Genomic DNA, 24,538 nt, shown 5'->3' on the forward strand with positions numbered 1-24,538 from the left:
TTTCCCGTAATTTCAGCAAGCCCTTGATATCCTCTTGGAGCTGCATTAAACATGTAACCTGTGTTTGGGGCCCACACACGCACCCAGTGTTCCCCTGCGGCCTGACCACGGGAATCAGGGCTCGGGGCAGCAGGACGTAACTGCGCCAGTGTACCCTGTGCGTGGTCCTGGCCCTTCGCTTACGCCAGATCCGAGACCAGCTAAACCCTTCGCCAGGTGAGGCCCAGCCTCTTCCCGTGTCTTCAACCCACCTCCTCCATAAATTAAAATTTCTGAAGGTTTTTTTTAAGGTCATCCTTCTAGTCATTGATATATTGACTAATCTAGTCCTTCCCTCCCACACTGAAACAGGGCTGCTGACTTGTGTGACTGATAAAATACGGTAGAAAAACCGACTTCTGAGGATAGGTCGTGAAGGGCATTACAACTTCAGACTTAGTTCCTTGGATGGTTTGCTTTGGAGTGAGCTGCTGCCGTGTTGTCAGGACACTGAAGCAGCGCTCCACGGGAGAGAGACCACCTACGCCACCTCCCTCCGTGTGAGCAAGCCGCCCTGGAAGTGGTCCTTCAGCTCCGGGCACAGGCGACATCCAGGTGAAGCTTCTTGAGAGCCCCAAGCCTGAGCTGCCCAAAGGAGCTTCTCATAAATTCCTGAGGCCTGGAAACAGAGAGAGGTATTGTTGTTTTAAGCCACAAAGGTTTGGGTACTGTGTTATGTAGCAGTAAAGAGCTAGTAGAGATTTTGGCTTATAAATGGTGAAGTGTGCATTCCATCTCCGCCAAGTTATTGACTGTTCTTTAGCTTGACCACAGGTTGACATTAAGGGTATAATTATTGGAACAATTGATGCTCTACTTAATACTATATTGTCTAACCATGCTTACACAAGTATTTTTAAGAGTGGTACTACAGACATCTCAATGAGAGATTCTTTTGTCCAAATTTATCAGATTCATTCATCCTCTCATCACTGTTTTACACTGGCAGAAAAGAGGGCTGTGTGAGAGCTAAAATTTCACCCACCGTTACTTCCCAGATATGGAGGTGCAGTATTAATTTGTAGAGACTCAAAATGCTTTATAGAGTATTTCCTTTTAATCTTTTTGCAGGTAGTTTTTTCTTTTGGACCTCAGGTTTACAGAATTGAAATAATCATAATCCTTAGTTCATGACAGACTGGTCGATGCAGATAGTTTTAATAATGTAATAGAAATGTGACCTCATCTCCCAAAACAAGTTAGGGTCTGGACAATAGCTTAATCTAATGATTTGGTGCCCCCAACTTGCTAACCTATCCCGTCTCGGGGGCTCCTTCAAGATAACCTCATTCTGAGTTCCAAGTTCATCTTTGCATCTTTATGTATTCCTAAACACTAAAAGTCTTTGCCTATCTACCCAAAGATTGTGAAGATTTTCTCTGATGTTTTTCTCCAGATGATTTATGATTTCATTGTTACATTCAGGTCCATTATCTGTTTCAGTTTAAGTGCGATGTGTGGGTCAAGTTTCATTTTTTTTCCATACTTTTGTTTGTTGGTTGGTTGGTTTTTTTGAGGAAGATTAGCCCTGAGCTAACTACTGCCAATCCCCCTCTTTTTTCTGAGGAAGACTGGCCCTGAGCTAACATCCATGCCCATCTTCCTCCACTTTATACGTGGGACGCCTACCACAGCATGGCTTTTACCAAACGGTGCCATGTCCGCACCCGGGATCCGAACCAGCGAACCCCGGGCCGCAGAAAAGCGGAACGTGCTAACTTAACCGCTGCACCACCGGGCCAGCCCCTCTTTCCATACATTTATCCAGTTGTTCCAGCATAGTTCATTGAAAAGACTCTGTTGAATTGCCTTGTACTCTCAACCATTTTTCTGTGGGTTTAACAATATTTGTGTGGGTCTGTTTCTGTTACTCTGTTCTGTTCCATTGTCCTAACGCTAGGACCACCCTGTCTTGATTATTGTAGGCTTACAGTAATTTTGAAGTCGGGTAGTGCAAGTCCTTCATCTTTGTTCTTTTGAAGATTATTTTGACTGTTGCAGGTCCTTAGCATATCCATATAAATTTTACATTTCTATAACAAAGCCTGTTGAGATTTTGATTGGAATTGCATTGAGTCTGTAGATGGATTTGTGGAGAATTGGCATATATCCCCCTCTTTCCCTTTGAATATTGATCCTCCACCAGCTTTTGGTTGCTCTTCTGTGCCTTCAAATAGATTTTTTGGGATGAAGAAGATTGGCCCTGAGCCAACATCTGTTTCCAATCTTCCTCTATTTGGTTGAGGAAGTTTGTTGCTGTGCTAACATTACCATCTGTGACAATATTCCTCTTTTTGAACGTGGGATGCCGCCACAGCGTGGCTTGATGAGCAGTGTGTAGGTCTGCACCTGGGATCCAAACCTATGAACCCTGGGCTGCTGAAGCAAAGTGCATGAACTTAACCACTACGCTACCAGGCTGACCCCAGCAAATAGATTTTTTTAGTATTTTTGTCCAGTGTTCATAATTATCTGTAGGAGGATTGTCCAGTACAGTTTACTCTATCATTAAGAGAATTGGAAACACCAATGAATACCCAATAGGAAAATTTCTAATCACTGCTTCAGTTTCTTAAATAGCTTTTTAATTTTTTTCTAAAAGCATTTCTAGCAAAATGTTTTTTTCCCCTAAGAATTTGACCATTTTGTCTAAGTTTTCAAAATTATTGCCATATAATTGTGAGGAATATTCTGAATTTTTAAAAGTTCTTTATTATGGAAATCTTGGGATGGACACACTATTAAAATAGTTGAACTCTATGTATCTATCATCTCGCTATAATTAACTTGTGACCATTCTAGTTTTATCTACCGTTGCCCCACTTCCAACCCCTCAACACTAATTATTTTGAAGCAAATTCTAGGTATTTTAGTCAGTTAATCTAAAAGTAACTTCAAAAAAATAAGTTTTTAAAAACAGTGTTTTTACCCTTTAAAATGTATAACCATGTCTGTCAGCTGAGAGAGCCAAGAAATGATGACACCCCAGCAGCAATGAACACACCTGGTGCCAAGATCTTGGTTTCTACTACCATTCTCCAAGAAACTGATCCAGGACTTGTTGGAGAAGTAGCTGACTCCAGACAGGCAGGAAATAATACAAGATGAGATGCTCGGAGCATCTTACAGTGCCAGAAGGTGCTTAAAAAATAACAAAAACGTGGCAATGGGAGTATGTCAAAGGACGTAGGAGCCAACTAAAAGAGCTCCCAATGGCCAAAGCTGGAACAGTTTGGGCAACAAAATAATGTAGTGTTGGGTTATAACCCCAAGTACAAAATATCTATGAGTTCATGCTGATAGGAATAAATGATAGAATAAACAAATCTCCCATGCAGAAGAGTTCTAAGTGATTTGATAGATACTGCGCCTTTGATGGGGTGAGCATGACTCCCCGCCCCTTAAGTGTAGGCTCTGCATAGTGACCCCCTTCCAAGGAGTCCAGTGTGGGAGGGGACAGAAGAGTGTGCAGTGGAGAAGCCTGACAGCGCCCCCTCCGCCAGGTGGTCAAGGTGCCCAGCCAATGATGTCATGTTGATGGTATGTACCTCAAAACGGGACTGACACTTTATCTCTTTGGTCTCTCCAAAAACCTAGAACCCCAGTCTAGTCATGAGAAAAACATCGAACTCCCGACTGGGGACATTCTACAAAATACCTGGCCAGGGCTCCTAAAACTGTCAGGATCATCCAAAACAGGGGACGTCTGAGGAACTCAGTCTAGAGGAGCCTGAGGAGGCATGAGGACTAAATGGAATGTGGGATCCAGGACAGAAAAAAGACGTTAGATAAAAACTAAGAAAATCTAAATAAAGCGTCTAGTCTAGTTAGTCTGTATCAATGTTGACGAACTGTGACAAATGTACTGTGATAGTGTAAGATGTAATCAAAGGGGAAGCTTGGTGTGGGATAGGTGGGAACTCTGTACTATCTTCACAGTTTTTTCTGTTTAATCAAGTTATTAGAAAATAAAAAAGTTTATTTTAAAAAATATGTAACTACAGTTCTAATATCACACCAAGAAGCCTAACAGTAGTTCTTTTTGTTTTTTTGTAAGCTTTTTGGTGAGGAAGATTGGCCCTGAGCTAACATCTGTTGCCAATCTTCCTCTTTTTTTTTTTTTCCCCCTCCCCAAAGCCCCAGTACCTAGTTGTATATCCTAGTTTAGGTCATTCTAGTTCTATGTGGGACGCCACCACACCATGGCTTCACGAGCAGTGCCGTGTCTGTGCCCAGGATCCGAACCAGCAAACCCTGGGCTGCCAAAGCAGAGCCTGTGAACTTAACCACTGGGCCACAGGGCTGGCCCCTTAACAGTAGTTTTAATAGCAAATATCCAGTCACCATCGGATCTCCTATATTGGCTCTTTTTTTCTTTTGCTCCAGTTTTTTGGTAATAAGATCCAGCCTGGTGCACACATTGCATTTGATTGCTGTATCTCAAGCCTCTTAATTGACTGGTTCCTCCTCTTAAATTTTTTTCTTGCAGTCAGTTGTTGAAGATACCAGACTTTTGTTTCCACAGAGTTTCCCACATTCTGGATTTTGCTCTTGCATCCCGGTGATGTCATTTCGTTTGTGCCTCTACTCCGTTACTTCTTGTAAAATGACAGCTGTAGTGAGATTATTTTTTTTTAAAGCTTGGTCTATCAACAATTGAGAAAGATGTGTTGAAGCCCCTCTCTGTGAAGATGAGTTGGCCAGGGTCCCCCTGCAGGTTTAGAAATCTTGGCTGCATCTGTATTTGAAGCTGAAAGAGTGCAGACCTGTTTAAAGTTACTATTTTTCATAGTGATTTCAACCTTTTATTATATAGTAACTCCAATCCTACTAACAATTTTTGTCTTAGATAAAATATGTGATATAAATGAGTTTTATCTGATAAGAGCATAGACTAGCTTAGACTAGCTCTCTTTTGGTTGCTATACGTCTAACACGTCTTTTCGTTCCTCTTTTGTTTAAGTCTTACCCTCTGGGTGTAGCATGCATCTGGAATTAGTTTTTGTTTTTTTAATGCAGTTTGCCAACCTTCACCTCTACATTCAGCCCATTTATATTCATTTCACTTATTGATCTAGTTGGACCCTATTTCTACCATCCTATGAAGTCTGACCTACTTTTTTGTTCCTTTCTTACCATTGCTTTGAATTGATAGCTGTATTTCTCCTCTGATAAGAACTTCCACAACTTTTCCCCGCCCCCACCCACAAAAACTCCCATAATGTTGATTGCCAGACTTTCAATTCTGGGTAGGGAAATACATTTTCTCTTAGCTTTTTTTTTTTTTAAGACAAGCTTCCAAGGTTTCTGTTAACCTTTTATGTCACGAATCTCTTGTGATACCTCCTGCGTTTCTCCCTCTTGTAGAAACTGTATGCCGTGTGGTCTGTGTGGCTAAGCTTCTGAAGCCTTGTGTGCCTGAGAGCCTCTGTATTTGAATTCATTTTGGCTACACATACGATTCTGAGTTCTAAGTCCTTTAGTACTTTGGAAACCTATTCCATTGTTTTCTTCATCTATTATTGTATTTAAAATCTGAAGTCAATGTGGTTCTTGTTCTTGGCAGGACGCTTTATCTAATTTTCTCTTTGATATTTTCAAGCTTCCATATAATGTATTTGTGTGTGGATTTCTTCTTTCTCCTTATTGGCACTCTGTGTGCCCTTTCAATCTGAGGTCCTTTTTTTTTAATTCTGGGAAATTTATCCCTGTTATTTCTTCTGCTAATATTTCCTCTCTTCATTTTTATTTCTCTTTTTGGAATTTCTTTTATCCAAATGTTAGCATTTCTAGTACAATTTCTATATCTCTTAGCTTTTCTTTTATATTGCATATTTATTTTTCCTTTCCTTTGTCACTCCAGGAGATTTCTTTAGTCTGGTCTTTAAATTTACTGATTAATTCCTATGTTGTATCCATCCTGCTGTTTGTCCCATCCATGGAGCCCTTTATCTCAGCAGTTACATTTTTCACATGTAAATTCCAAAAAGAGAAATAAAAATGAAGAGAGGAAATATTAGCAGAAGAAATAACAGGGATAAATTTCCTAGAATTTGTAATATTTCTGGTTTTTTCATATTGTGGATATCTTCTTTCTAGTTCTGTTTTACTATTTCTACTTCTGTTGGAATCTAATCTAGTACATTATTTTTGTTTTGAAATCTTTGTTCTAGAATGTCTTGGTGTGTTGGCCGGTGAGCTCATTTTTTCCCCCACTGGTATCCGCGACCCTGGCAGACAGCGCTGGAGGCCGTACAGCAGATGTGGTCCCAGGGGTCAGGGAGGGCAGGCCGGAATGAACCCTGGGGAGGAGCACCCCAGGGAGCAAATACCTGTCAGTCATTCACTCTTCAAAACAACTCAGTTCAGGGCTTTCCACAGTTGTTTTCTCACTTTACCTCCCACTGCCCTGCCAAGCAGTGTCCTGCCTTAGGCCAGAGCCACCAGCCCACACACATCCTCTCAAAATAGCCACCAGCTCATCCTTTAGGTGCCCCCTTCTCGGCCCTGTGTCTTACTGTTTCCCTTTACCTGTGCTGTCTCGGTCAAGGGAGCCAGTAACCAAGGAAGTTCAACACTTTGGGAGGATGTGGAGCTGGAACCCCATTACCACAGTCTCCTTCTAATGCAATTAAAACATTCAAAACGTCAAGACTGGACTTTCACTGGTATTTAAATGAAACACACAATCATCTGAAACCTCTTATTCGATGATACAGAATGGGCAGGAAACCCGTAACATAAAACATCTGGATCAGGAAAGAGTGTCCTTCAACAGGGGGAGCGTCTGGGGCCCAGGAAGAAGAGAAGCAGCTCTTATTCATTTGTGAACCGTGCACTGCGGGCACCCTTTGCCCGTCTCCTTGCCTCCAGAGGCACCTTCTTTCTGAAGCCCAGGCCATTGTCCCTTCCTGAGAGCACAAACACCCAGCTCCCAGTGCCTTCCATTTCTGGACACTCTTAAACCTTATTTTTGATAAACTAAACACTGTGCTAGGCACAAATGTACTTTAAAAAATAAATTACAATAAATCATGCTTATGGAAGGTGCATAAAACATCTACAGCTTAAAGAATCATTTTTAAACAAACACCCATGTCATCACCAGCCAGGTCAAGAAAAATAATGCTGCCGGCAGCCTCCTTTCCACATGCCTGTTCTTGATCATGGCCCGCTCTTTCACTCCCTTTATGGTAATCATTACCTTGTCTTGCCACTCCACAAGTTGCATGATCTCTAGCACATGACTTAACCTCTTGGAGTTTGTTTCTCATCTATAAAATGGAGATGCTTTTGAAGTGGGCTTGGCGAACCGAGGAGTCGAAAGAAAGATTTCCTGGACTCTCAAGGTCTGGTAGTAGTGCTCCTTTATTCAGAGAATAGCATGGGGACAGGACCCATGGGCAGTGAAGAGCTGCAGGCACGGGGACAGAACCCACGGGCAGTGAAGAGGTGCAATGTGTTGAGGGTAGGGCTAATTTTATAAGACGTGGGCACATGACTTATTTTCTACTAGACAAAGGAAAGATGATGTAAAAAATCATTAAATGGTATCAGTGCAGGTGGGGTCTGGTTATCGTGTGGTCGTATAACTTTAGATATGAGTCGGGTCATATAGATCGGCATGTAGGCCAGGACGCCTTGGGCTTCTCTCCCTGGGGCAGCCTTGATCCACATCACTTTCACTGCTGGAGAGGCTGAATAGCTCCCCTAAAAGCACATGCCCGGGAAGGTGGTCTGTCAGGGTCAAGTCCCAGCTCTGCTCCTGACGGAGCTATGTGATACTAGGCGATTGATTCTCTGAGCCTGTCCCTCACTCACTCCGTAAACTGACAGTGATAACAGTACCCGCCTCTTAGGGTTGCTCTGAGGAGGAGGGAAGGAGACAAAATCTACAAGGGCACCTGGAACACCACCTGGGACATGAGAAGTACTGTTTGTAAAAAAGGGCTGGTTGTTTTCATAATGCTTTTGTGTATACGGGGGGCAGGGGAGGAAGTGAAGGATGATATTAATGTATGGAAATTACTATAAAAAGTAGTAAGTATATTTATGGAAGATTTTTTTTTTTTTGAGGAAGATTAGCCCTGAGCTAAAATCCACCACCCTTCCTCCTCTTTTTACTGAGGAAGACTGGCCCTGAGCTAACATCCGTGCCCATCTTCCTCTACTTTATGTGGGATGCCTGCCACAGCATGGCTTGACAAGCGGTGCCATGTCCGCATGTGGGATCCGAACCAGCGAACCCCAGGCTGCCAAAGTGGGATGTGCAAACCTAACTGCTGCACCACTGGGCTGGCCCTGAAAGATCTTATCTCAGTTTCCAAATAGGTAGCCAAAATTTTCTGTGACCTTCAACCTTTCATCTGCTCTATTTTTCCATACCTCACTTCTTAGCAATAACCCAAAGGACTTAAAGAGACTTTCTTCAACTAAAGTGGCATTTTCTTCTTTTTTTATTAAAATAAAATTCATATAACGTAAAACTTACAATTTTAACCATTTTAAAGTGTACAAGTCAGTGATTTTAAGTATCTTCACAAAGGTGTGCCACCATCACCACTATCTAGTTCTAGAACATTTCTTTTCCCCCAAAAGAAGCCCCGTCCCCCTTAGCAGTTAGTCTCTATTCCTTCCTACCCCCAGCCCCTGGTAACCATTAATCTACTTTCTGTCTCTATTGGTTTGCCTATTCTGGACATTTCATGTAAATAGAATCATAGAATATGTGGCCTTTTGTGCCTGACTTCTTTCACTTAGCATAATGTCTTCAAAGTTCGTGTTGTAGCATGTATAAGTACTTCATTCCTTTTTATGGTCAAATAATATTCCATTGTGTGCATATACCACATTTTGTTTATCCGTTCATCAATTGATAGACATTGGGTTGTTCCCAAATTTTGGCTCTTATGAATAATGGTGCTGTGAACATTCGTGTACAAGTTTTCATGTAACCTATGTTTTCAGTTCTCCAGGGTAGACAGCTAGGACTAGAATTGCTGGATCCTATGGTAATTCCATGGTTAACTTTTTGAAGACCCACCAAACTGTTTTGCACAGCAGCTACACCATTTTACATTCCACCAGTAGTGTATGAGGGTTCCAATTCCTCCACCGAAGTGGCATGTCTTTGAGTCAAATACAGCTTTTCAGCACTTGGCTCAGCATCTTACAGCCAGTGCTGAACTGTAGAGCGGCAGGTTTCGTTGTAAAGTCCTGTCCAGCGGTTCCTGGCAGAGACATTGTTTCCTTCCGGAACAAAATGGCGGTTTCCGAAGTACTGGGATGCGGAGAGAAGAGAGAAGGCCAGAGGAGGATCCTCAGCCTCCGGTGTGTGTACACGAAGGGAACCTGCTGTGATGGGCAGCCTGCAGGACAGCGAGCCCGGCCCCCCGAGTTCAGGATGCTGACCGCCACCCCATGCTGGCTGCCGCCCGCAGCCCCAGAACGATGCTAATTTCAAGTCTTGGCGGGCTCCAGTGAGAGCTATTTTAGAGGTAACGCTGGCTCTTAAGATGCCTAAAACCTGTATGTCTCTTAAGGGTAACTAAAAAGGAATTCAAGGAAATGTAAAACATGCTTTAGTATCTCATATCCGACTCTACTGAGGAACGTTAGAAAGGAATTTCCCGTTTTTTGGCTTTGAGCTGAAGCATCGTTTCTCCTGCTCTTTTATTACTTACAGTATTTTCTTCTCCTCCTTTATAATTTATATCTAGATTTTTGTTTGCAATTCAAATAGATCTTTTATTTCAATGAGGATAGGGAGTGGGATGATGTGGCAATGATAATAACTCCTGAATCAAATATGAGTGCCATATACTTTCTTGGGGCCGGCCCAGTGGTGTAGTGGTTCAGTTCGTGCACTCCACTTCAGCGGCTTGGGGTGTGCAGGCTCGGATCCTGGGCACGGACCTACACACCACTTGTCAGGCCATGCTGTGGCAGCATCCCACATATAAAAAATAGAGGAAGATTGCCACAGATGTTAGCCCGTGGACAGTCTTCCTCAAGCAAAAAGAGGAAGATTGGCAACAGATGTTTGCTCAGGGTCAATCTTCCTCATTAAAAAAGAAAAAGAAAAAAAAAAACCTGTCTTCATCTGAAGAACCCTTGGCAGTGCAAGGTCATCTTTGTGCTTCTTCTGCCTTATCAGCCTTTATGATAATCTTTAAATATGCCCAAACATGAGAAATCCCAAGAGTGGTCTTTTAATTTTTTTTTAGTGGTTACAATGTATCTCCTGAAAATCAGAATTTTTAATTGTAGCCTGCCACTTTCCTTCCCACAGTAATGGAACATGCTGAATAGGAAGCAATTTCAACACTTAAATGTGCTGACGTGATGTGTCTTAATCACTTTTAATAAGTTTCATACAACTAGAAATGGAATAGAAGTTTCAATGGAAATATAATTAAATAGAAAAGTCATTTCCTATACTTGTAATTTCCTCCTGATCATTTCTTTATTCACCTCCATAGAAAGTGTGCCTTACAAGCTTATAGCCATATTATTATACAGACTAATTTGCATAATTCATTTAGGTCATTAGAGCTGAAAACAATATAAATACACAACAATAAATTTCATTACAAATCAAGTGAAGCAAGGCAAGGTAAAACTTCAAAACTAAGATTTTTCTTTTTAAAGTCTGATATATTTACTAGTTTTACCTGGTTTTTCTTGAATTGACAATTTCTTGCCTAATCCAGATTGGTCTTTTAATTACGCCTTTTCAATCTGTCCTGCTTAAGACAATTCTCAGGGGAAGCAGTAATATGAGTCAGTAAAAACTATGAAAGATCTCTGGAAACCCTCTCCATTCTCATGTTTGAATGATTTTGCTGAGAAATAGTAAAAGAAAGTTTTACTATTGTTGTATTGCAATGCCAAAACATAAAAGGCCATTTAAATTTGTTTAATTTGTTCTGATTATTTAAAGTAGTTACTGACTCACTATTAAAATAGTTTAAATTGTAAGTTTAATATATTGCTTTTGAGAATCTAGCAGACATTCTGGAAAAAGCATTACTTTTTTATCTTAAATGGCGGACCTTGTGATTTTTACATTTTTGTGTGTAAGTTGTCAAAAGGGCTTCCTATTCCTTAAATTAATACAGTCCAGCTAGATTTACTTAAACTAACTTTGGGGAAAGTATTTTTAGGTTGTACTTAAATAAGTTGTTTGAAGCACAGTCTCAACCCCAAACTACTCTTGCCTTTGGTTTTTAAACGTAAGGACGTTTGAACAAGATTGAGCTGAGGTGCATGTCTTCCTTTGTGAGTTACCTGGGCCTCGGCTCCACCTGTGAAGATGGGGGGACCAGCCTGCTCTCCCTCCGGAGTGTCTTCAGTGGCACGCCCCATTGCACAGTGTGTGGATTTGTCTCAAGTCACATTTTCTCTCCAGTGAGCAATGGTGACTCACGTATGTGAGATGGTCATTAATATCATCATGATCTGTACTTTCTGTGATTTTTCCCCTTGTTTCACATGTACAGAGAGCTATCTTGGTAACTACTGGCCTGATAAAGCTGAAAGATTAGCGATGTTAAACGGAAGTCCAGGGTCTGGGTCTGTGTCCTGCTAAAGAACTCATCTGAGCTGAAGTCTGCAAAATTAGACTGTCAAACCTTCCCCAAATGAGACGCTAAGTGTCAAAGCATTTTATACACTGTAGGTCATATGTGAGTCTGTCCCTTTGTTTTTTAAACAAATGAGCCCTGAGGAAATCTCTTTCTATATTTAGTCTTAATATTCATTGCCAGGGGTATTTATTGAAATAGCTTCTTACATTGCATAATAGGGTGTAAAACTGTTTACCAAGTCTTGTATATTATAACCTTTTTTTTTTCTCCTTCTCCCCAAAGCCCTCCCCACAAGTACATAGTTGCATATTCTAGTTGTAGGTCCTTCTGGTCGTGCTGTGGGATGCCGCCTCAGCATGGCTTGATGAACGGTGCTAGGTCCGTGCCCCAGATCTGAACCAGTGAACCCTGGGCCACCGAAGCGGAGCGTGCAAACTTAGCCATTTGGCCATGGGCCTGGCCCCTTGTATATTATAAATTACTAATCTTTTACTGATTAATAATCAATTATTTGCAGTGCCATTATTTGCCACGCTGAATGCCAGACTTAATCTCAAAGTTTAGTTGTCTCCCCAAAATTAAATGGAAAAGGAAATGGCCTTTGCAGACCAGGAGTCATCGCACTTCATTCAGCTGTGACACCTTAACAGCATCAGCCGACACGAATTAAGACAAATTGGATTGAGGTTATTATACCACGCAGTTGCCTTAATACAAAACTCCTCTGTGCTGTACCATTCAAGTAGCTTTAACATCTCAGTCATCCTTGTGTTTTCCTAGCAGATAATCTCTCTGAATAAATGTTTATTCAATGAAGGAAGAAAAGGAGGTGGGAGGGAGGAAGAGTTATAATGATTAGAAAAGATCAACTAAAGGTTGTTTCAATTATACTTCTGAAGAGCTAGCTAGGAAGTTAAATAAATATCTTAGTCGACTTAAATCTGGTAAAGCGGAAGATATAAAACTATCTCCGTTACTGAAGAGATGAAACGACAAGAATGAATCTGTTTTTGTAGTGACAGACTTAGAAATTCTCGTACTGAAATCACCTAGAATCACAGAGCTGTACACACCATCGATTTCCAAATGTTTGCTGTATTGAAGAGAGAAAGAACATTCAGAAGGACTATTTTCCCCTAAATTTCTTTATATAAAAAAGAAGCCAAGACATTCAAGTTGTGGAATGTAAATCTTTTATTAAACAGTTGTCTTTCCACAGTAGTAAAGCTTTGGCATGTACAGTATAAAAAATAATCACCAACCATAATTATACCAAATTCCTCTTATCAACTGCATACTAAGTGTCTTCAATACAATTTTTTTCCATATAAAAATACTGGGAAAATTGATAAATAATAGGTAAGAGGAAGATATTCCTAGGCAATTACTAGAATCATTTGGAAAAAGTGAGCACTGTGGATATTTTAAATATCACAGTAACCAAGGACATGCCTACAATATCGCGGGCCAGACAGTTAAGTGGAAGCAGAAGTGTTTGGGTAACTTTCCTACTTAAAATTTTGGTAATATCATTTCAATACATTTTGCATCTTGGTTGGTGCGTGTGCTTCCCTATTGATCTCAAACCAAATCACGAGTTAGAATCATTTCACTTAAAATACTGAGCGGTAGTGAGTACTTTGGAGCAGAAGAGGCAATGTACTGCCCCCGTTTATGAGAAAAGTCTCAAAACACTCCCAGGGTGATGCTCGGAGAAGCTGTGAGGTGAGCTGAAGCTGGAGAAGTTACTCCAGAGCAAAGGGCCTAAGAAAGAAACAAACACTCTAAGATGGGGTCTGCTGTTGTCACTCCAGTTTGGATGGACTCTGGCAGAGGTCCACGCTGGTTTCTCTGGGTTGGAGATATTATTCTCGGGAATCATCTCTGTCAGCCTGTACATCTAAAGGCATGAAGCACTCAATTGGGCAGTTGACATTCTGTTAAAATAGAAGAAGAAAAATTAGCGGCAAATACTATAAAGTGTACAGCAAAAAAATGGGGGGTTATCTATGACAATTACTTACAGATAGGAGACTATTTCTAGCTTAAGAACCTAGCAATATACTGGGCAATAGGAGATGTTTAAGAGTTTAATACATTAGAACCTAAATTATGTCACAGGATACAGTATTCTACTGATAAGTCATTTAAAAGATTAAAAAAGCATTTGGTTCATTCAGAAGAAAGGTACCTACAGAAAGAGACTCCCTGCTGTGCCCTCATTGCATTTAGGGGAGAAGCACTCGTGGTGCCAATGCACTTACGGTGTTGGTTCTCTGCTGGTATCTCTGTGAATACTGGTTGTAGGAGTGCCCAGTGGAGCCTTCGTGACCGGGTTCAGCCCCAGGTCTGCGGCAGTTGTCACAGCGCCAGCCCTGAGACAGCAGAGGGGATGAAGTCAAATGGGATTTATGATAACACGGGAGCATCACATTTGTTAAAGAAGAATGTCAGCTCTTAGCCATTGGCAAAATATAGTCAGTTCATCCTAAGGTGGCTTTGATAATGATTTCATGCCTTTATAACCCGTAGAATACACTTTGGCTGATTGCTCGTATCTTATGGGTGCCTCTAAGCTTTTTCTTTCTCCTGAAATGTCTTCTCTTCCTATTCAAACCCCACCCATCTGCTAAGGATCATTCCAGTCCCTACTTCCTTAATAAGATTTCCACACTGGATGATAGCAGAGGTTTTCCTAGAATTCTAGAGCTTTTAGGAGACGTGGACATGGACAAACACCCTCATTTTACAGGTAAGGAAAATGAGACCCAAAGAATGACTTGCTCAGAGGGAGCAGGAAAGTCACACAGTGAACCGAGTGCCACCCAGCTGGGTGACTCCTGGCCACACTCTTTCTACTGCAGTCATTGCCACTCTCTTCCTAAACTTCCACAGCTAGTGGCCTGGTAGCCTTTCCTCTGGCTAGAGATGGAATGAGAGTGAGAAGCTGACCGGTGAGGCTCCTCCCTGAGATTTTTGCTAGAAGGGTGAGGAAATGGGTTCTCTTTTACTGTTGCTCCTATGCTGATAGGAGATAAACCTGGAGGTGATGGAGGTCATCTTCCTCCCATCAACAGGGGAGCCTTCTGGAGAATGAAGCCAATGCAAGGGAACAAAGCATATGAGAGAGTGAGAGACTCCGGATGCCACTGCTGGACCAGCCCTGAAGCTGGTAGATCCTAGGACTTTTCAGTTATGTGAGCTTTCTTTTGCCTAAATTAACTTGAGTTGGGCTTTTCTCTTATAACCAAAAGAACCCTAAAGAGCACAATCACTTTCTTTCTTATATTGTCAGTTAAATATTTCAGACATGCTTCTCCATTTAAAAGCCTATTCTCCATAATACCTAATACAATGCGGGTAAATACCTACTTAGAGAATCAGTGAATCTTGCTTTCATATAAAAATGTAACAGTTCCCACTCCTTTCTTAAGTGTTTCATTTGCTTTAGAACAGAATAGGCGTCACACATGAAAGGTTTCACGTACATAAATGATAAGGAGGAGATGCTGAAGGGAGACCCAGACCTACTTCCCAACAAATTCATTTTCCATCACACAGTCTATACCAAGCACATCAGCAGAGATGACTGAGTTCTATGACCAAGTCTCTGTAAGTGTTAATGAGACAGAGAGAGAGACCAAAGCTGCTCTCTATCAGAATAGGGAGCACCTCCCTCCCCACCCACCCACTGGGGGTGGAATGAGATCAGAGTAGTTTCCATGGGCTGCCCCAGGTCCTTGGGTAGGGGCAGAGTCAGACCCCTGAAGACCCCTTCCTGCTGCCAGACTAATCTTCCTGAAGACCATTTTCCATCACGTTCCTTTTGTTCTTGGACACCTGCAATTAGCTAATGCCAAAGGCATCAACCAGTGACTCCTAACCTGGAGCAGGGAGCACCCTCTTCATGTAGGAGAACTTGAGAGCTGTTGAGGAGGGTATGTTTTCATTGAAAACAAAGGAATATTATATTCCGTTGCTTTTATTTGAGTTACAAGAGTCATTTTATTTTGAATTTCAAATGTTAGAGAAAGGCACGGCATTTTCTACTATATTGAAGTAGGAAGCAGATTAGAAATGGTTGAGAAGTACTGGCTTAAATAATGGACTTGCAAGGCCCTCCATAAGTGGCCCCCCACATCTTCGCATCTAATTTCTTACCACAAGACACCAGGCAAGGACTGGCTCCCTGGAGCCCACATGGGCCAGCTCCTTCCCATCCCAGGACAGTGCGCTTACTCTGGTCACACTGCTTCCTCCCTTCCCTCAACCAAATTTTAACCATCCTAAACCCCAGCCAGTTTACACTTCTCTTTTCCATGAAACTTTCTTGCTGATTCCAGCTTACCGAGAAACTGTGTTATTTATCAAACTCACTCAGAACCTTAATTAGCTTGACTTTCAACGTATGCTAATCTAGTGTCTCTGACTATATCCTTAAGAGCTAGGATGATTTCTCATTCCTTCTGTTTGTCCTGTATTCCTTAGCACAGTGCTGGACCTATAGCAAGAATCTATTTTAGGATTTAGAGAGGGTACAAAGAAGTGGTATTTTCTTAGATTTGAGGTGTCATTCATAATATTTAACATCAATACCACAGGGGCACTTGTGCATAGACTGGAGCTGGAGGCCCCTGCTACCCAGCTTTAGTAGCCGAAGAAGAGACAGCTTGAAACTAGTAGATGTGGGACTGGCTGAGGCTGCCAGAGACAGGGAGAAAGGGTATTCAGGAGCCTTACATTGCCAGCTATGTGCCAACAGGAAATGAGGTGTTGCAACATTTCATCAGGGGCCCTGTTGCACTTGTGTGTAGAGCACACACTCAAGACGGTGAACTCTTAACCACCAGTGCAGGAGCCTCCCCTTTATCTTATTTAAACTGCAGGGAGCCTGGCACGTCTGGTCTTACCCGCTGGCCTCCAAAGCATGTGCAGGAGCAAATAGCACCAAGATACTCCTTCTGCCACTGTTCTCCTACGTGGTACGTCTTCCCGTCATCATAACATGTTGCTTCATCTACATGGAGACACAGTCAGAAGTTCACATAAGACTGAGAATAATAATACAGACTTGACCCCTAGATAGGGGTAGGTCGTGTTTCTCCCCTAAATTTGCACCATCACAGCCAAAACACTGCATTTATGGGAAACATCCCTATGAGAGGTATAGATCTCAGGGCAGCATTTCCAAAAGCTAGATTTAATAAACTGGAAAAGGTTCAATGGGAGGATAAAGATCCTATTTTAAAAGTTGAATCTAAAGACCTGTGAAGCTTTCTTATAACATTTTGCTGCAGATTATGGTCAAAATCCTCAGGTTGGAGAAGTGTGAAAGCGCCCTGTAATAACATTAAATCATGGCTCATTTTTGAAGCTTGTCTCTGCTTTCCCAAATCAAAAGATTAACAAACCCACTGTTCACTCCTCAAAGAGCCCTAAAGTCTCCAACCATTTCTGTGAATGAGAGTTACAGCTCGGTAATGAAAGTGGGAGTGCTTCATAGACACTAAAAATGATCTGTGGCAACGTACGAGGGTCACACTTGAATTCTCCTTTTCCATTTCCAAGACATGTGCAGCTCATCATCTGGCCATTTTCTCCCTGACGATCCCACTTCTCTCCAATCTTGTAGTTCACACCATTGTCATGGCACCACTCTGGGACGTGGGGAAAACCAGAGGCAAAGTTATTGTGTGTTCTGACTCACAAGACAGTGCGTGCACTGGGACATGGCACAGGGTTTTAAAAGCCAGGTATCTGGAAGGAAAGTTACAGGTCATGATCCCTATGACAAACCACTTTTTTGGTTGGATTTAAAAATATTAAGTTTACCTAAATTTAACATTTTCTAGGATATCTTAAGATCCCTTTTATTCCACCATAATCATGTCACAAGCATAGTTAATGACCTTCATTGGAATTCTCATTATTAGGGTTCAAAATTGTGAGATATTAAAGTAGGAGATGAGTTGTCTTTTAGGAACAGATCATAGATGAAAAGTCACTTTTTCGGATTTGCAGAGATCCTGGGTACAAAGTAGTGCAATTAATGAAAAAACAAAGATCAGCTGGTTTCTACATGCCACAGCCTGTTTCTTGTAAAAGGGAAGAGAAAGAGAATAAACCTGTGTACCAAAACAAAACAAAAACAATCAAAACGATAAGCCAGTGGTTATTCTCCTACAAATAAGACTGGTTCTGAGGATTATCTAAAAGTCACAAGTATATATCTTTAACTACTATACATAGAAGATGACTTTTTAATCTCCAAGGTTTATATTAAAACAAAACAAACTTCAGGAGTTTGTATAATAATACACTACTTCCATTTTATCAACATGTCAGTCATTCCTTCAACTTCAAAAAAATTACTCAACAATTATGACATCTGAGCAAAGACTATGTAAGTTGAGCCAAAGAATCACATAAATCAACTTATAGCTCTAATCCCACAATTGCACCTAAGTACTTATCCAGGTAATAAATATACAAACAAAAATAGTTCAGTTTCAGAAATTAAAAACGATCTAATTGACACCAAATATTAAAACTTCCAACTCCTAAACAGCATGACACTCCCATCGCTCTGTCTTTCCATTTTCAGATACCAAGCATAATAGTCTACAGTGAAAAAATTAGTCATTATTGTATTTCAGTCTGAATTAAACCATTTCATGTATACAAGTTAAATAAAATACTTTTAAAATCTTCATAAAAAATCTATATGTTGTATTTCTCCAAATATAATTTCTGGATATGTCTACACGGAGGCCTGTTTGTAAGGTAGGTTGGTTAACACCTATAAAAATGAACCAATTGTCAATAATAATCACATCCCCTAAAATCAAAGCACACATGAAAAATGTATAAATTCTAGTACTAAACCTCAAAGCACATAATAAGTAATTCCTAGGATCATTTTAACTAAAAAATTATTTAAAATCATTATTACCACCACAAATTTATTTTTAATTAATTGTCGCATTGACAGACAACCCTTGAAATGAAGCAATATTCAACAAGTAAAATTTCCCATCATTTTTCTATGATGCAAAATGTTACTTCGAGTGAAGCAGCCTCCCCTCGTTAGCTCCATGTTTGGAAGAGCCCGTGTCTGCCAAACATGCTCCCTGGGCACGTGGTGCGAATGCGTGGAACCAGAAGAGATGGACAGAGCAAGCTACTCACTAGACGAATCGCATCTGAAATGGCCACTGCCAAACCCTAAGCACTGGCAGGAGAGTTTAAAGCCAGATTCAGACAGTCGCTCCCACTCCTCTCCGATGGCGTAATGGGAGACGGTGTAGGGGTCGAAGCACGAGTCAGCCGTAGGTTGGCCTAGGCCTTGGTCAACTACATGAAGAAAAGGAGGAGAAAGCAAAAACAGACATCTTATTGGTGGTTTTGGATCATAAGAAGAAAACTAAATTATTGTATACAGTGACTTAATCTACAACCAAAATCCCAGTCGCGTCAAGAAGCATTCATGTGTTCTATCAATGCATCAGGTGCTCTAATAAACAATGCTTAGATGTCGCCAGTGGACACTTGCCAGAAGCATTTTAAAAGGTGCCTATCTTTCATTCTTGTCATCAATTCTAAAAAATCATCATTTCTGATAAATCTAGTTTAGGGAACATGGAACAGATCTTGAGGCAATTTAAGCTAGTTAAGAACTTCAGTGGGATGCAAAACCTGGAAATGTCTCTCCATCAGGACCCAGGTGACCATCAGTTGGTTATTTAACATTTCTCTGCCTTACCTTCCTCATCTGTAATACAGGGATAATAATAAAAATATCTCTACCTGCTTGGGATCTTGTGAAAATTACATAGGATCATGAATTCAAAGCAGTGCTCCATTGCCAACACTTAGAAAGTGCTCACCAAATAAAGAATAATTTTTGGGGGGCATCTTTTGCTTTTAATGCAAAAGTTTTAGCATTTTTATATACCAATATAATGACATATTCACTTCCACTATTGTGTTTTTTGGTATAATAGTGAAAAATCTTAGATTTTGTACATTATTGTCATAATGATAGGAGTGCTCTACTTTATCAATAAAATCAACTCTTCCAAATAAGAGGAAGCAATGGGATATGGATGACTTAGGAATAAGGAATGGAGTCTCTTCATGTTGCCTGAGATCTTGGTCTTCATGTTTTGGGAAAGCTTATTTTAAAATAATCTATGCCAACAAAGCATGCTTCAAGTTATTCTCCAAAAATTAAATTAACTTCTGTGACTTTGAATTCCAGGGTGTCTATTTCTTTTTACAGTGCAAAACTCAAAAGCTCAAAAGCAATAGATATTTTAAGTGCCTAATATTTTAAAAGGCATCACTCTGGAAGAAAATAGAGTTTTGGAGAAACAAGGAAGTCTGAAATGTCTCAAAGCCAGGAAAACCTGGCTAGAATGCAGAATATTGCTGCTGAGAATAAGGAGTCAGAAAGAAAAATGGAAGAAACTTAAATTGCTACCAGGGGGTTTCAATAACCTTCCTAAAAATAGCTAGGAGTTAAAATTCTACCTGACTAAAGTTGTGGGGATGGAATCCGTTTTAAAAAATTATGTGGAGAAGCACAAAGACCTTTGCGCTCTTGAAAATTCCTGTCACATCACATTCTACTAGTAGAACGACACAAGGCAAAAGGGATACATTATTGTGCATGTAGAACACAGCGAACAAAAGGATCCCCCCAAATACTCAGCTGCTTAATTCACAGGCGTTTATACGTGTAAAATAGCACAGTCACCTATTGAATGAGGAAGGAGGCTGAGATTAAGTAGCTGGCCCTAGGAATACAGCCTGTCACTTGGCAGAGACAGAATTTAGCACTCTGCTGGTGTGCAATCTCCCTTCCAAAGGGAAGAGTCAAGATTCATGGTTTTGATTATTCTCTATCTCGTGTTCTTTGTGAATCTTCAGCTGCCGCTGGTTGACAAGCCAGGTGATACACTACTGGTTTAAAAGGACTTTTCAGGTGCTACAAAGAAGAGTCAATGACCATTTAACCACTATTGTGGCTTAGGATCTATATAATCAGAAAAAAACCAAATTGAAATAGCATTGGAATAAGGGAGCACTTTGGACAGAAATGGGCTATGTTGGCAGCATTTTGCATCAGGAACAAAACCCAGCTGTCCCTAATGTCTGCAGATGGGGGTTTCCCGTATAGGTAATCGGTTTCAGTACTTAAAAACCACTCGAGGAGAGCAACATGGTGAGATGAAGAAGGTCTGGGAAAGAGATCAGGAGACTTGTGCCCTGTATCAGCTCAGATACTCACTAGCAGGGACCAGAGTGTTGGACTAAACAGTATTTGAAGTCCCATCCAGGTCTATCATCATATCACTGTTTGAGCCTCTACTTACGGATGCATTTTACAAAGATACTAGGATACTATGAGGGGGAAATAATTAAATTTAAAGGTGTTCATTTACTTCATGGAATTATTTCCCAAAGTTAAAAGACAACAGCAACCACAGAACAGTCAGTCGAGAAAGCATCTCTGACGTGGTCCAGAGGGGAGCCTGTGCCTGAATAACACAGGCCTTCACATACCAGAGTTGCCCACAGTAACGACCTCCTCCCGAACCTTGTGCCTCTTCTGGTCTTTCAGTGCCTCCACTATGATGTTGTAGGTGGCCCCTCTGGTAAGACCCGTCAGGGTGGCACTAGCAGAGGTTCCAGGAACTCGGAACTGCAATTATTGGCACATCCAAAGTGAGGGAGAAAGCATTATAGTGAGGAATGATGTGACTTTCCCTATTCTCTTATCAATAGCCCTCACTGTCTAAACAAAGCAAAGGGAAACATAAAAAGAGGGAGGGTATAAAGGTCCCAATCAGCCAAGGAGAGAAGTGTAAGTTGGGTGAGGGGCCATCATTTCTACCTGCCAGATTTTCCTGCCAAAAATCTATCTTAGGTGCTTCAGAGGTACCAGGAGCCCTCAGTAATCCTAGAGACAGCTTCCTCCTCATCCTGCTCTATTTGCGGGTCTGTACCAGCCCACTGGAAACCCTGGCCATGGCCCCTTCACATACAAGGTGGGCACCGTGCCATGTGGGAGATATATTCATCCCAGGCAAGGTGGTGTCTGACCCCAACATGGGGTCCTTAAAATACCCTGGCAAATCCTCAAACTCATGTTTCTAAGCTCATACATCTTCACAGTGTAGTGTTTTTTCTTAAATTCTGCCACTTTCTAAAAATAAGAACACAATAAGAATTGATACCAGCAAGGCAAATTAAAGAAGAGAAGTTTTAGTGAGACAATCAATCACTTATAACAGCTGATACCCACAACTTCACCTAAGTTCGTTCTCCTCAGACATATTGTAGATTATAGAATTCTTCAAGGACGAACTACAAGGATGGCATTTTAGCCCTTCTCACACAAATGTAAATTCAGGTAGAATATGTCTCTCTTTTTCCTAGGATTATTTCTTTGTCTATATTACTAAGGAGCCTCACAAGTGTGAGAACAATGGAAATTATTTTATTCTATTAAACAAAAGCTACTGACACTCTTTGGTACGTCCCCAAAGTAGAGCCATATTGAGATTTAAAAAAGAAAAAGTCAGGGCTTAAGAGTGCCACCATATTTAAGAGGTCCTTGAAGTGCAGCCACTTGACATCAGACCTCTGGTCACTTCAGTTACCTAGATTACTCCTTTCTAGGCTGCCCAGAAATAAAGAGAAAAATTAATTACCTGTAAGGGTTCTTCATCAATGCCAACTGGATGACATGAAATGATATACTCAGAGCTTTCCTGGAATGGGGTCCAAGAGATGGTTGTCTGAGAGAGAGCCTCTTGTCCTGTAGAGGTATTTGGATTGAGTCCCAGAACGTGAGGGTAGAGGTGCTGGTCTACGTCTCCCCTGGGGACATGACCAATTTGGATCTCCTCATTTACATTCGGCGGATATGGTCTTGGCCTATGCCTTACGGGGGTGGCCGTTGTGGGCGGTGTGGTTCGCCTAAAACCATGCTCCTCAAAGATCATTTGTTGCCCAACACTGGGCTGCTGACCAGAAGTGCCAGGAAGCTGAATACCGTTTCCATTGTCATACCCAGGGTTGGTGATGAAAGGGGTCTTTTGAACTGTGGAGGGAACATCCAAGATCTCTGGTCCGTGAAGATTGGGGTGTGGAAGGGTTACCAGTTGGGGAAGCTCATCTAGCCAAGAGAGGTTAGAGCCAAAAAAGAGCAGAGCGCGTTAAGCTTGCAGAAGTGGCAGCAGGAGTCATCATCAATTCAGGCAACAATGACTGCTTATCACTCTGATCAAAGCCCCTGGAAAATCGGCAATTCGTAGATCACAAACACTTTTTCCAGAAAAATCTTTATGATTTTTCTCAAAGGTTTCTTTATAGTTTAGAACGACAAAAGTGTTAGTATGAATAAATCATACATACAAAGCTTTGAGTCGCTGAGCCCCACAAAAGCTGCCTTTGCTCAAATGAAGCTTAATGGAACTGAAATGTGCAGCCTTTTCTCTCTTCTTTTCATCTGAGAATAGTTATAAGGACTAGAATCCACACTAATTATAGCAGCATCTGAAGTATGAGAATTCCAGAGGTTCGACTCAACGGATTTTCACGGTAAAAATAGATAAAAATACATACATGTCTATTTTAAAAATTCTCCTATTAGCATAAATATAGCATTTTCTTCAAGTTCAACTGAAATTGGATGAAAAAGTAAGACATTATTTAGCTCCAAGTTTCAGAAACCAAATAATAAAGACAAATGGGAGAGATTTTTCTCCCGTATTTTTTTCTTTTAGCATTTTTAACTTTAACAAAAGGTATAAAAGGATAGCAACGATAGCAATTTGGTTTTTACATTTTAAAACATCTAGTTTGAATTTTTTGTAGATGAATGACAGGCTTTTTATTGACTGGCTAAGAAAAAAATAAAACTGAACTCTGCAGATTATGTTAGGTTGTTCCCTATCAAAGAACACAACATATATACTATATTGTAAGAAAAAAAAGTTCCATGAGAAATGCATCAAAACCTGGAGAACAGTTTCACTGCAAAATTGATCATTTGTAATTAGTTTTGTCTTGACTATCCCCATGGTACCCAGAAGGCGCTCTTTACCTGTCTTTCTCCTCCCGATCAGAGGCTCGCTCTTCTGGTTGTTCTTGATGGCAATGACTTGAATAGTGTACTCGGTTCCTGGTTCCAGACCTAACGGAAGGACAGATCACCACATCATGTCTGTGGGCTCAGCTGGTCAACTGGCAATTCATCTCACCAGGAGATGCTACTGGGGAGCAAGCATCTTCTCTCTAGCTGGCCACTGGCCTCTTGACCAGTAAAATCAACTTGACTTTTCTTCCATTAACACCCAAATACTCTGCATACGATGGCCACTTAGCAAATTAATTATCTTCCTATCAAATCTGACGCCTGAGTAAGCACTTTCATACTAACTTCTCCTGGGTATTCTTTTAACATGTGGTATTATTTGTCCTTTTATATTCCAGAAAATCTATCCGCCTTGTACACTGCCAGTGGAATATACATTTGGGAGAGAACATTGCAGACTGTATATGTGAATCCACTTGGGCCTAATAACCAGACAGCCCTCGGTGGCAGGATAGAGGAAAAGTGAGACTAAAGGTAAACGCTCTACAGAAAAAAGTGACCCATCCCTGTGTGGTGTCTGTGCACAACTCAATTCCCGTGCAGTGCACCTCCTTCCATATCTGATTCTATCTCCCTGTCTCCAAAGTTTCTAAAAGAGCAGTGTCTCCTTCTAGCACCTGTGTGTTCTATAGGATTTTTAAGTCCAAGAGGATACCCTAGCCACAGTTTAAAAATGTAAACTTTTGGACGAAAATAATACCAGAGGCCTATGATCTTTCCCACCGAAATGGACAACTTTTATTCC

At 41.0% G+C, this 24,538-nt stretch overlaps 1 protein-coding gene across 16 annotated transcripts in view; it reads right to left on the reverse strand.

Moving 5' to 3' along the window:
- Positions 1–12,803: 12,803 nt before the first annotated feature.
- Positions 12,804–24,538, reverse strand: part of FN1 (fibronectin 1) — a 65,576-nt gene continuing 53,841 nt past the window's right edge. For 6 of the 16 annotated variants that reach the window (XM_070269123.1, XM_023642291.2, XM_070269120.1 and 3 more), the window contains 8 exons: positions 23,743–23,832; positions 22,346–22,452; positions 21,195–21,333; positions 18,816–18,980; positions 17,159–17,284; positions 16,538–16,644; positions 13,892–14,002; positions 12,804–13,564 (listed from right to left, as the gene is read on the reverse strand). In XM_070269123.1, the coding sequence (XP_070125224.1) occupies positions 13,493–13,564; positions 13,892–14,002; positions 16,538–16,644; positions 17,159–17,284; positions 18,816–18,980; positions 21,195–21,333; positions 22,346–22,452; positions 23,743–23,832 (917 nt within the window). In that variant the 3' untranslated portion in view covers positions 12,804–13,492. Of the gene's footprint in view, positions 13,565–13,891; positions 14,003–16,537; positions 16,645–17,158; positions 17,285–18,815; positions 18,981–21,194; positions 21,334–22,345; positions 22,813–23,742; positions 23,833–24,538 lie in introns of all 16 variants that reach the window. The other 10 variants (XM_070269121.1, XM_023642282.2, XM_023642285.2 and 7 more) reach the window with 2 other exon arrangements.

The sequence above is a fragment of the Equus caballus genome, chromosome 6 (genome assembly GCF_041296265.1).
Source record: "Equus caballus isolate H_3958 breed thoroughbred chromosome 6, TB-T2T, whole genome shotgun sequence".
NCBI classification, from domain to species: Eukaryota; Metazoa; Chordata; class Mammalia; order Perissodactyla; family Equidae; genus Equus; species Equus caballus.